Source organism: Stegodyphus dumicola, chromosome 8, assembly GCF_044657685.1.
Source record: "Stegodyphus dumicola isolate Sdum_Otavi_A_Nest chromosome 8, ASM4465768v1".
NCBI lineage: Eukaryota > Metazoa > Arthropoda > Arachnida > Araneae > Eresidae > Stegodyphus > Stegodyphus dumicola.
In genome coordinates, this window is record NC_140775.1 from 109,840,775 (window position 1) to 109,855,184 (window position 14,410).

Here is a 14,410-nt window from a genome sequence, read left to right on the forward strand (position 1 = left end):
CTATGCGGAAATATGCTCAGTACACATAATACATAATGTACATACTTTCATTAGAGGCGTCTGTTGCATGATTTACATGTTTCGTTGCATACACTACATTGGTGCATGTACGGATATTATACATTTCGACATGGGATAATTACAATTATACAATTCTGGAAGGATTCATGGTTACATTAGAGACATACAATACATTGGATAAATACATTAGGAACATATTAGTTCATTAGAGACTTGCATTACTTTATTTACATATGTTACGATGCATACATTACATTTGGTACATTGTACGAATATCTTGGCTAATTACAGTTATACAATTCTGGAAGGATTCATGGTTACATTAGGGACATACAATACATTGGATAAATACATTAGGAACATACATTACTTCATTAGAGACTTGCATTACATTATTTACATATATTACGGTGCATACACTACATTTGGTACATTGTACGAATTTTATGCATTTCGATCTTGTACATTTACAGTTATACAATTCCGGAAGGACTCAAGGTTACACTAGAGACATACGATACATTAGACGAATACTCTACATTAGGAACATACATTACTTCATTAGAGACCGGCATTGCATAATTTACATGTATTACGGTGCATACACTACTTGTACGAATATTATGCATTTTGATCTTGGACAATTACAGTTATACAATTCTGAAAGACTCATGGTAACATTAGAGACATACAGTACATTAGATAAATACACTGCATTAGGAACATACATTACTTTACATGCACTATTTTAGAGCCATTCACTACATATGGCATTTACATTTCGTTGGGATATACAATACGTTATGATACTAGATATTATACGCTATACGGACATATATATTATTTTACATAGGTCACTATTGCAATATATAGCAGGCATTACTAGTTTATACTACGATAACACATCATTCCATTGGGTGCCCAGTGCCTTACGCAGATAAAAATGTCAGTAACATTATTTATGCACGTTGCTGGCTATTGGAAGCAGATGATTTCATGAGGCTCGAAATTGAATGTGGTACATACTGCGAATACCTAATCGTTGAGTGCATTGTCTGCAGTACCATGCTATTGTGGCTGGCAAATGTCTTGCCCTAGGGCGTTGATTTGCTGTACAACATCGCAGATACTCCTTTTAGCTGGCGGGTGTTTGATTATGAAACGATAGTAAAGTGTCCTATCATTCGTTGGATGTGGTAGGTGGTGGTTTGTTGTTAGACCTCTGTCAAATAGGTAGGGCTCGGGAGAACCTAGCATGCCACAGACGCAATTGTCAGATATTGAAATGCCATGACGCATAAAGTAAGATGGAAATGGGCCATGACCCGTTATGTACTGTGTCAGTGGGGCTATTGTTATAAGACGTTCCGTGTCTACTTTTGGTAGGAAGTTATACGTCCTTCTCCCTGTGTCGCCACTATTCCATTCTTCTTGCCACTTTTCTTTACAGATATTACGCAGAGTTTTCTTGAGGTGTGAGACTGGGAGAGGGGCTCTTATAGTTTGAGCGTGGATGTTGTTGGCAGCCTCATTAGCCAGTCAGTCTGCGACGTCATTCCCTTCGTTGTCGGAGTGTCCTTTCACCCATACCATGTTAAAACGGCTTGATGTTTATTACTCATGTCGAGACAGCAATTAATAGGGATAGAGATGCAATATTCCGTGGAGGTACACCTAATCGATGAGTGAGGAACATTCAATATTCTTCCGACTAAGCGAACACTACTTCTCCCCGTGGATGATTCCTCCGCTATATCATTCATAGTGGTTTCTACCACAGTAATTCGGCCTTTCGCGAACGAGGGCTTTCCACTTCGTGGCGGATTTTCCAAAGAACCAGTTTCTTCGAACCGTTTGACAAGTTGCAGTATTCCAGAACACAGTATGAGGCCATTCTTTGCGTTCAGTCCTTTAGCCGTGCGAAATTTTCGCAACGCAATAGTTGCTGACTAGCCTTTCAATAAAACAACTTCACCAACAACGCTCGCTCCGATAATGATAACATTCTGAAAACGAACTAGAAATCCTCGTGTATCACAGTTTTTTATTGCAAGATTAATTTGCATAATTCTGCTGAATCTCCCGCATGTCAGTGCCCTCTACCGGTGATATTTTAACTAAAATGTTTTTTGCTGCTAAAAAAAATCGGACATTATTTGAGTCCTTTTTAGCAAACCACACTTCTTTATCATAATTTCTTCTCTTTTTATGAATTTTTAAAATTTTAGGGAACTTTGGGCTCACTCTGTATATATATAAACGTATAAAATAAGTGTATGGGTGCTGAACTTTCATTCATGTGAATTCAAGTCCCATATCTGCTAACCTTAAATAAGTAGTACCACGCAGCAGTATGATTTCAGAAAGAATCAAAGATTGCAAATTTAATTTAAAATAAAAAGCATAGTTTCATGTTACGAATTTAGAGAAGTATTATGTATTATTTAAAAGTATGAAGAAATGCGAATCTTTGCCGGAAAAATGTGGATTCAAACCACGCAACTATGTTTGGTGTTAGAAGTGGGCTTAAAGGCAACAAGAGCTATGGATAAGAGCTACGTTTTTTGCATTCCAAGAAAAGATGGAAGGGGCTTCAAGTCCGTGGCAAAAAGAGATGAAAGCGGGCCGAGCAAAGACTGAAGCAGGTCAAGAGGAAAAAGAAAAATTTCTGCCATAATCGAAAACTGGTTCAGGGCTATGGAAGGTAGAGTAGACATGGTTGAAGATAAAGTTGGAGAAATTCAAAGAAGAATTTCTGCTGTCCAACAACAAACTGATGACTAAGTTTCTGCTGCTGTCGCCTAGGAAGTTAACAGCTGCAAGAAATCCGTAATGACAACTGTACACAATTTTGACGCTTTTAAATTTGTACCTCTTACCTTCTCACTAAAAGCTTCTCACTAAGCACCCGCATATGATGGAAAGACTTCCTGGTAAGTTTACACGATTTAATTTTCTAACAGTGGCAGACGCAAATGGATTTCCAAGCTGAGACCTGTCTCCTCACCGCTTTCCTGCTAGCAGATGCAGCAGATATCCTCCAAACTCTGCCGGAAAACCTTGAAGACCTTGAAAACCTAGTCTTGACCTAGACCTTGAAGCTCGGCCCGACGCACTAAAGTTGCGTTTGGCAAGAAGTGTAGAAAAAACTATAGCAGGCTTTAACTGAAATCGGGCGAATGGAAGCTGACGGAAACATTCCAAGAGCTCGTTAAGAATGTTGAAAGGCTGTCTGTATCGCCTTTTCCAACTGCCTAAGAGAAACAAGGGAAATCCTGTCTCTGCAGTATTTCATTGATGGCATCCGGGATCCTGAGGTACAGAAAGCCCTGCGAATGGCAGATATCAAGAATTTAGAAAACACTTTAATATAACATTTTCACTATTACCTCTACGGCAAAAAATTACTCTTCCTCACAGATTATGCATCGTCAACTTGACTATTAAATTTTAGGAATCCAGAAGGCCGACTAACCAGATGAGTACAGAGACTCGAGGAATATAACACAACTATCCGTCGTAGGAAGGGATCGTCATCCGAAAACACCGATGCCCTCTCTAGAAGACCCAGAAAATTGCGGATATTGTTCCAGGATCGCAAAATACGAGTTCGTTAATCCGGTCGCACACCAAGTTACAACTTCAATATCATATGACCGAGATATATGGAGTGACGATGAAGTCTGGAAGACGGCGACATGAAAGCCATAATTAACTTCGTAGTGTCTCGCTGTTTTAGGTAGCATCTACTTAGTCAAGACTCTGGAAAACTTATCGCTGTGTCTGGTTAATCGCACAGAAACGTAAGACGTGCGTAAAAGACTCTGCTATTAAGAACTCAATATAGTTGAAAAGAAGGCATTTATTGTGCTTACAAAACCAGCCAGAATTTATAACGTAACTCAAAAAGTCCTCATTGAGGAATTTCAAAATAAACTAAATCAAAGTTGTAAATTAGTCACGGGCTACAGAAAAATAATTAGCGGGCAAGTTGGCTCAAACCTACAGCGACGTAACAAGCACTTTTGGCAAGAATAAAGCAATGCAGAAGAATCGTAGAAATTCAACTAGTAACGCGACCTTCAGCAGGCGAAACACCGTTTGTCTTAGCAGTCTCAAACTTCCCTTTAAGTATTATTTCTATCTCATTTACGTACGCGTGAACTAAAATTATCATTCTGGCAGGAAAATGGAAAGGGAGAAGTGACAGTAAAGATGCGCAAACTAAGTTAATTTAAAATAAATAAATATTTTACAACTTAATCGAATCTCCAAATAGGAAACCTACCTTGGAGAACATTTCGATCTCTGGTTCCTATAAAAAAAGTTGGGCTCTCTGGGACTCATTCCGTATTCGAAACGGCGTCTTGTACCGGAAGTTCGAACCGGACTGTGGAAAGGCATTGCGATGGCAGCTGATACTTCCAAGATCCCGGATCCCGGTCGCCTTTAAAGAATTACGTAGCAGTCCAACAGGACGCCACTTTAAAATAATGAAGACATTGCTTAAAGTTCGAGAGTGCTTCTACTAGAGTAACGCAAATGGCTTACGTCCAAAAATGGTGCCAATCTTGCGATACCTGTGCGGGTCGGAAAGAACCGATGACATGCAGCTTAGGGAAGCTAAAAATGACGGGGCGCCTTTTGAATGCATTGCCTTTGACCTCCTTTGACCTCTGCCACGAACTGCTGATAGCAATAAATAGATACTCGTTGTCACTCATTATTTTCCAAAGTGGATTGAAGCGTATCCTATCTTAGATCAAGAGGCTGTCACGGTAGCGGAGATAATGATACAGCATTGGATTTTCATGTTTGGAGTGCTTCCTGAGTTACATTTCGATCAAGGAAGGAATTTTATCTCGGCTGTAAGTAAAGAATTATGTAAACCACTCGGCATAGACAAAACCCACAGTCAGACGGCAATGTCGAGAAGTTTAATCGAAAGATCCTTAATAACCTCTAGCTGGTATTTTCCTCAAACCAACAGGATTTGAGATCAAAAGTTACCTCTATTTTTACTGACCTGTCGCAATGCTACCATTAAACTACACGCTATCCTCCATCTCAGATGCCCGTCTGTCGCAACCTTCGTCTGCCTTGTCATCTGTTGCTTAGTCACCTTCCGGCTGCACCTTCATTCCATGAAAATTACATTCAGAATCTCCAGGTACGGTTTGAAGTTATGCACAATTTTGCACGAGAGCGAGTTAACTTGGTGACGAGAAGATGAAGACTCTATACGAAATAAGATATGCAGATGATCGATTCAACGAACGTGACAAGGTGTGGTTATGCAATCCGATGCAATGGAAAGGACTTTCTGCTAAACTACAGTTACCCTGGGACAGTCTATACACAGTCCCAAACAAGCTGAACGATATCGTAGTTCGGGTCCGTAAATTATCATATCCTAAGCGTAAAGTCGTTCATTTCAACAAGTTAGTCCCTTACTGTGGCTATAGTACGTAGTCTTATATTGTATACGAGTATAATGTAAACAGCTTACTGAGAGTATTGTCCTTATATGTATAGAAATTTGTAAATACCTGCATTCCTTTATTGATTTAGTATTTGATTTATTCTATGTTATTTGTTGAAATTCTTATTTTCGTACTGCATTGATTTTCTGTAGTTGAAAGTATTTCTTCCTGTCCAGGAATTGTACGACCCGAGATGTGCAGTCCTTGGAAGGGGAAAGTGTTACGAATATTCTACATATATAAATAATTTTAGTGAAATTATGTTTAAAATTATAACATGAACGTCCTCAAAATTGTGAAGCTTCGCTGGAAAAAGGAGATTAGAGAGGATTTCAATTTAACATTAAGGTTAATCGCTCTCTCGCCAGATTGGCAAAATAGCGTCAAACTCGCGATGTTTTTAAAAACTAATTTTCCCGCCAAATTTGGCGAGAAATTGCCAAAGGCTTTTAAATTTGGCGACATTTTGTTCCATTCTCTATATAGCTGCAGTTGGTGTGAACCCTATAAGTAACTATCCTGTCTTATATTTAACTGTAACTTTTTATGCCTTTTAGTAATTTTAAGAAATCGAAGGTACTGGAAATTTCTTAGCAGATGGTGGAAAATTGTATAAGTTAGAGAGAGCAGAAGTTCTCACTTCAATTCAGAGTTTAACTCAGAATTGAGAATACTGAGAGATTACTGTGCGTGCTTAGGTATCGAGGCCTCTTATAGAGTTTAGTGTTTAATGTTCTTAGTAGTTTCAAGTGGTAACTACGGATTGTGTTCTACCATACTGAGAAAAGCTGTACGAGTACTTTTGGGAAAATTTTCAGAACTGTAAAGTATCTCTCTGGGGAAAATAAATTTTATTAAGCTATCATTGCTTCTGTGTGCATTCAATCTATTACGGACATGTGCGTATGTAACAAAATTAAAACACTTTATTTGAAATAAAAATGAATCAGAAAAAATTCTAAAAATTATTGGAAAAGATGAATTTGCACAGTTTAATTTTGATTAAGAGATGGCAGCATTATTGCTTGCATTTTCTTTAAGGTTTTTTTTTTTTTTTTTTTTTTTTTTTTGTCAAAATTTTTTTTTTATAGAATTCCCTTTTACTTTCGCACTCAATTGAAAACCGGGAGATTTGTATATTTATCTGGACAGCAGGAGATTTAATGAATGATAAATAATCTTTGAGTTTATACTCATAGAGCGTGTAGTGAGATAGCTTATTATAAACTCAAAGAGTGAGAAAGCTGTTAGCTTTGAATGACATTTTAGATGTTAATGATCTGAATGGTCTTAATTTCATATTGCAATTTTTGAAATGTATTGAAAAGTGATATATGGCAATACGCAGTTTTCTTTCCTGCATTTGCATTGAAATGTGAGATCTAGTGTGTTTTCAAGCATAAAGTGGTCACTAGATCTACGTGAGGGTTAGCCTTCGGACTTCTAGCACAGGCGTGGATATGAACACAGCGGGGAAAGGGTGTATAAAAGAACCTTTATTTATCACAAATTATAACAGAAGGTATAAACTTATGTTATTACACAAAACATCGACCACTTGCGGTGAGAACTTAGAAGTTAATTTAACAATCAATTTAGAGATGTAGTGCTTGACTACACAATTCAATTTAATCTAATAGGCTAACTCAGAAACCTACACCGGCGATATACTAGCTAGATGGCCAGAATGCGTAGCCGCTACTAAGATTAATAGCCGGAGATCAAAATACACCGCTGGCCATTAATACTGCAACACTATGAAGGAAATTAAATACAAAAAAGATATTTATTGCACTTAAACAGTACGGCATGAAGACAAAATGATTAAATTTGTAAGCATTTTGGAGGTTTACAGGGGTGCGAAATTAGTTGAAACAGCTGTCATCCGTGGCAGCTAAATTGGCCCTTACCGTTAGGCATGGAGCAAACTGGGCTTGGATGACAGAAATGGGCAACTCATGCCATGCTGCTTCAGATTCACACTTCATCAACCGTATCAGCTGGAGAGGGGTAGCAAGCCAGTCTCTCAGTAACCCATAACCAGATGTTTTCAGTGAATGACAGATCTGGAGATCGTGCAGGCCAGGACAACAATGACCTTGTGTGTCGAGGAAGGTCAGAAGACGACGTGCAACACGTGATCTTTCATTATCTTATTGGAACATGGCGTTAGGGGGCCTCGAATATAGGGTACAACCACTGGAAGTAAAATGTCAGAAATGTACCCTTCTGCGTTCAAATTACGTTCGATACGAACTAGAGATGTGCGTGTCATGGACCTAATGTCTGTCCAAACCATCACACCAAGTGCAGGGCTCCTATGCCGATATCGTGCGTGCTCCTCCAACACTCCAGACACTTTTATACGGCCATTAGAATACTGCACGTAGAACCGGGACTCGTTTGAAAAGGCCCAATCGTGTGCTACTCCTGTACCCAACTTTGTCGTTTGGCGCACCAGAGTCGGCGTCTCTCTCTATGCAAGCATTGTCAAGGAAAGCCGAAGCCATGGTCACCCTGCTGATAGTCCACGCTGCTGCAAACGCCGATATACCTTACGAGTTGATATATTGGGCGTGCTGCAAACATACCCATTTTCATTCCAATGGTCCGTGACGTGCTTGTACGGTTTTGTAGGGTTGACCTAATAATATGTTTGCCCTCTCTGGCGTTAGTCCTGGGATGGCGTTGAGATCCTGCAGCATGCCGTTCAGTACGAACCTCAGCAATCCGTTGATTCCATATTCGCATGGTTGGATGTCGACTAGTGCGACCAGCGATATCATGGAATGATATCTTCAATTTCGATAGGCAAAGATCCTGCCTGTATAGAATTTCGAAACTTGCTGGTAAGCATTTCCTCTTCTCATTCGAGACATAACACGATATTCTGAGCAAACTCCAAACTTATAAAGCACATTCCGAATGAGAAATCCACTACACAAGCTTTCTTTTATGCAGTACTTTAGATATCGTTACTCCCTCTTGCGTCGTCTAAATGTGCTGAAATACTAATCCATTTCCATAGTTCAGCTTCTTCATTTCATGTGATTTTGACTTTCGACAGTCAGATCATTCCTTCCTCTGTTGCAATTTTAATAGCCAGCAGTGTAGCAAATGCGCTTCACTAGCGAAATCAGGCTCTGTCTAAACCTATTCGTTTCAGCAGTTTAAATACTCTCGTTTAGATCCTGGCGAGGAAATGGGAGGGGGAATAAAATAATTCAGAAAAGGCTCTAAAATTAAAATAACTGTTAGTAAAACTAAATACTATAAAACTTTTGATAATTTTTTTAATTTATCACTGTTGTATAGTAGTATTGACAAAATGCAGGAATTGAAAATATTATGATACCTAGTGTCTAAAGTTTTTAAAATAAAGAACAATTTTTTTAAATTAACTGAAAATTTCGTGTAAAAACTAAATAAGCTGGCAATCGTAAACTACATAAACTAGATTCTTTCATATAATCAGCATGTCAAACATAAGAAACACAAAAGCCACTGTAAAATAACTGAAAACATTTATTCAGTCATTATGTGATGAACAAGAATGATGCTAATTGGAGTGCAATATATGATTGTGCCTCGCAGTAATGACATACAAATATCTCAAGCATTTCAAGTACTTTTTTTAACGAGGAATTCTTTTATTCAGAGTAAATGTTCTAGTCATTCGCAGCATGCTTTAAAACTAATTTCTGTCAAAATCTTGTTAAAATCTCTTTTATTTTTCAGACATATCTTTTGAATCCAAAGGCATTTTCAAATAAAGAATTATTTGGGCATTTTAAAGCTGCTGGAGTTTGGCAAAATGGTTTATTTCCAACTGTATTAAAGGAAGCTAATCGAAATGAAAAAATCAGGGAAAAGTGGATAATTTTAGATGGGCCAATTGATGATAAATGGGTTGGAAATATTCATGCATTATTGGACAGCAGTAAAGTTTTAACTGTATCTAATGGAGAAAGGATTTTACTGCTGCCTGAGGTATATCTTTTTTCATGTGTTTTACTTAAATCTTTTATTATTTTTATTATTTATTATTTTTATATTTTATTATTTTTGAATTGTATATTTTCGAAATTCTAGGTAGGTAGAATTTCGATTATTATGTCTTCTTTATTTTAAACTATAAGTGGACTAATATTTATTATAAATGATAATGTATTGAAAGTTTACGTATTTGTCACTGTATTCATACTTCAACAAATTTTCCTGTAGATTAAAATAAAATGCTGCATATTACTGTATTATTTAAATTTCAGGTTTCCGTAATATTTGAGACTACCGACATTATTCATTGCTCTCCTAGTGTTATTTCTCGTTGTGGAATTGTTTATCATGGAACTGCTACTGTTAGTTGCAATACACGCATTTGCTCCTGGCTTCAGCAGATTGAAAATGATGCAGTCAGGAAAACGATGGAAGAAGTTATTGATGTTTATTTCGAATATGTCATTGATTTTTCCCTTAGTAATTTAAAAAGTCTTAAGTTAATGTGTTCAACATCTCCCAGTTACATCTCATCATTTTGTAAAATTGTAGATGCTTTCATTAAAAAGGTAAGTACTTATTTACTTTTTAATTTTGGAAGCTCTTTTAGTTATACAAAAGTGTATATAAATTATAAATTTTGGAAAATGATGTATCCAATTTTTTTTTTCCTCTAGGCTTTTTACTATTCATTATTATTATTTTTTTTATATTCTCTTATTGAAATTGTTAAATTTTATTGCTCTGTAATTAGCAGATGTGTAACTATGCAACGAGCATGCGTACACAGCACTGTAACATAATGCATAATTACACAGCAAAAGACATATTTGATTTTGATTATTTAAAACCCTTCGTGAGTTGAATTTTTATTAATTTATTTGAATCACAGAAAATCTTGTTTTTAAATATTATAAATAGTTTGTAATTGACATTGCTTCCAATTTTAATGCAAAATTTAAACAGTAATGTAATTTATAAAGCTATACATTACTTTAATAATACTTTATAATAATGATTTTGATAGTTAAAGCTTCGTTATTAATTATTTTGCTCCCTATTCAGCAGGCATTAAGTACCTCGCCCCCGTAATGAGCCCATTACCTTATAGAGTCTGTCTCTCTTGTTCCGCATAAACTAAAATAGACCCTATAATGACCTGGCGAATTCTTGCACAGGCGTGAATAAAACTACTGACCAAGACGAAGGGTAAAAATAACCCTTTATTAATTCAAAATAGTTAACAGAAAGGCATGGTCTTCGTGCGCTACAAAAACACTGTCAACTTGCAATGGAAACTAAAACGTAGAATGTGAGATAAATTGAAATAAATAGTGCAAGATAGCGATTAAGTTACGCCTAAGAGGTGGACTCACAAGAACCTAACCAGCGTGAGGCTAGATCTGATAAGGCCAAAAGGCTTACTATCGTAACAGTTAAATAACGAAACGTGCGCTTGGCTAGCGAAACACGCTCTGAATAAACTGAGATATTCATATGTTTAAATAAGCACTTCACTTAACATTAAATTTACATCCTGGCGAGAGAATGTGAGGGGAAGTTGAGAAGTCTAGAATAGGTATGAAACTTAAAATAAATTTGTTATGCAAAATAAGGAAAACCCTACAATCTTGGAGCGTTAACATCACTGGGCCGAGGCATGTGTGGCAATTACATCTAACATGCAGAAACATTTTCAATAAAACCTTCTTTTTATCAAATTATTTGTATACACATACGTACAATATGTACGTACGTACGTACAATATGTTTTTATGTTTTTTAATAATATAAATAAAAAATCTAATTATTTACAATTAAAAAAAATTAAAAATAAGTAAAAGTACAACATTAACAATAATGATTGTATTTATGTACAACTTTAGAATTCAAATACCAGTATTTGTTTTAACTTATTGGTATGCTTATGTTCAAATATTTAGGCAGTTTTCATGTGATACATTTTTAAACTCTGAAGAACATCTTATTAGTACTGCTCATTTTATATTCGCGGAATAAGATAATAAATAATGCTCATAATAACAAAGTTTATACTCAAGACATTTCATTCAATTAAGTGTCATGGCAATCTATCGTGTCCCCATTTCTAAAATTTCTGATCAAATGTTCCATTTCAGCATATCAGTATGTTGGCCGACATGGACATTTTCCGCCCATATCACATTTGATACGGTAGGCCCATGAAGGGAAACTGAAGTATATTGTATATGATATTGTTACGAAATGTACAGGCGCGGTAAGATGGCTTCCTCGCAAAGCAGGTTTTTTAAGGTTGCCATAAAATGGCAAGTGAAGGCAGAGTTGCCACATTTGGCGAGAAATCTCCCATTTGGTGACATTTGGCGACAAAATTGGCTATATGCCATGGATGGATGGTTAACCTTCTGGAACGAATTCTTACCGGTTTAGCCCAGAATGTTCTCGAACTCAAGTCGAAAGCTATATAAACCCTGCTGGTCTGCAGTCAGTTAGTGTGTGCTTCATAGAGTGCGACATAGTTAGTCTCGAGTTAGTCAGTCCGCGCGAAGTAAATCGAGTTGACAGCCGGACAGCGAGTGTCGAGTGGGTCGTCGAGTGCATCGAAAGAGTCTCTTAGTGTATCGCGGTTAGTGCATCGTCGAGAGAGTGTGTTGAGCTCCGGGAACGACTGAACCGAAGAGTCGGGAGCCGTGCTGTGTTGTGTCGTCGAGTGCATCGAGAGTTGTAGCGTGGAGAGTCTCGAGAGTACGTGGAATTCCGAGAACGAACAAGCAGAGTCGGGAGCTGTACAGAGTCGGGAATGCTTTGCCGTGAAGCTGTCTCCATCGTGATAGCCTGATAACCTGGACGCTGTGTCGCTGATCGTGTCAACGTGTTTATAGTAGTTCATCGACGACTTTTAAAACGTGTTTTTGGAGCTGTCCTGACAATACTGGCCAATAAAGTGTGTTTCGATACTTCATAAAGTGTCGTCGTTATTCACTCCAAATCCACACGAACCCCGTACGAACGTGAAAGAAGAAAATAACGTAACAACTAGTGTCAGAAAAATACTCAACAATATGCTGGGAATGAAGAGATTGAAAGCAATATTTACTGCGCTTCTATTGTAGGTTCTGATTCTCAATTATAGCTTTGTAATGAGTTTTTTAGGCTATAAGATTTTCTCAAAATATCAAACTCTGTTATTTTCTGAAAATTCTGTAATGCTGTGAACCACTATCTCCTCATTATTCTTTTTAACAAACCGAAGAAGTAAAATTAAAAAGGCTTAGGGCTCGCTTCTATGGCAACAGGCAGCTGCAGATTATCTATCGAGATTGTTTTTGTGGGTTGCAGGCGAAAACGCAAACATTTTGATATACTGAAACATCGTAGCTGAAAATAAAGCGGTTCACTTAAAAATATCGTGGTAAGAAATCAAGCAGGCATATGCTTTTAGATTAATCAACACTTTTTTTGGTGTGTGTGTGAAAAAAATCAAAAAGGAAATTTAAGCATTTAAAAGCTGAAAATGAATAAAAAATTAATGCTATGTATAGCAGTTAATATAGTTTAAAATTTATGTACATATTTATTAAAAAATCTTTACATAATTAACCTCTTTTATAAAGTTGCATTAGCAGTTTTTCATGATATATATAAGCTAAAAAATTAGAAAAGGAAAGATGATTAATAATACAGTTTTATAAAACAGATTAATTAAATAATGGCTTCTAATAGTTAAGTACATAAAATTAAAATTTTATTAACATCTACATGTAGTATTAATTTTTTACTCACTTTCAGCTTTTAAATGCTTAAGTTTACTACTTGATTTTTTAGCAAAAAAATATTAATTATTTCTGCTATATGTTTTTAGTGTATGTAGTTACATAGTACATTCATCGTAATATAATATTTAGAAATTTAGTGTATACAAAAAACATAAAGGACATTCAATTAAAGTAAACAAGTAAAACAGTGAGTAATAATCATCTATGTAAGGTTACTGAACTGTAAAACCACTGCGTTGTGAAATATGAAATAAATCTTTCATTAGTCCAGTAAAAATATAAGCCCTCCAGCGGCCGAGAGGTAAAGTCGCTGAACACTGGTAGTTCGGTCCGAGGTTCGAATCCCGCGAACGGGCTGGCTGCATGGGTGTTTTCGTGGTTTTCCCCATGTGTAACGTGTATACGAGCCATTTTCCCTTAGAAAGTCCTCCCTAGTGTGCTTTGCTATAATTAAATACACCACACCACACCAGTAAAAATATAAGTTTAAAAATTAACGACAAATTATACAGGCTTTTGAGTTAAAATATTATTTATTTAGTATATTTAAATTGGTTAGCAGTCACAGTTAACATAAGAAGTTTACAAGTGGCAGCTGGTGTACACTGGTATCCGTAATAAAGTAAATTAACATACTTTCAAGTTATTTGGGAGGTGGCCACCTCACGATTTTTCTGTTAAAAGAATTGATAACTTTTTCATGCAATACCGAAAACTTTATAACGCACATTCTTATAAGCATTTAAACTAACACAGCATAAATATTTCAAGGTTTCTGGAAAAAATACAAGCATTAATTATGTCAACTGGCATACTACATTGTCCGGTAACACCGAGTATATAAAATAACAAGGTTTAAGTTTACATAGAGCATATTTACACTACAAAAAACACAAATTTCTATTTTCTGTTTGTTATACTAGACGTCCGTATGTCATTGGAAGTCAACAGAAAAAAGACTTATACCAATCACTTGCCAATTAATAATAAGTATTACTGAAAACTTGGTTATATTTCCTTTAATGCATATAATAACCATTGCAATAATAAACAAACCTCAGAATTTTACCAGTTTTCCAATTTCAAAATAAATTACACATGCTGAGCTGTTTGGGATGAGGGGAATAACCTTCC

General features: G+C 36.3%; 1 protein-coding gene across 6 annotated transcripts in view; it reads left to right on the plus strand.

Moving 5' to 3' along the window:
• The window catches only part of LOC118183304 (dynein axonemal heavy chain 2-like), a 405,957-nt gene that overhangs the window by 76,879 nt on the left and 314,668 nt on the right, over positions 1-14,410 (plus strand). For all 6 annotated transcript variants that reach the window (XM_085822262.1, XM_085822261.1, XM_085822260.1 and 3 more), the window contains exons 9-10: positions 9,243-9,494; positions 9,773-10,069. In XM_085822262.1, the coding sequence (XP_085678388.1) occupies positions 9,243-9,494; positions 9,773-10,069 (549 nt within the window). The remainder of the gene's footprint in view (positions 1-9,242; positions 9,495-9,772; positions 10,070-14,410) is intronic.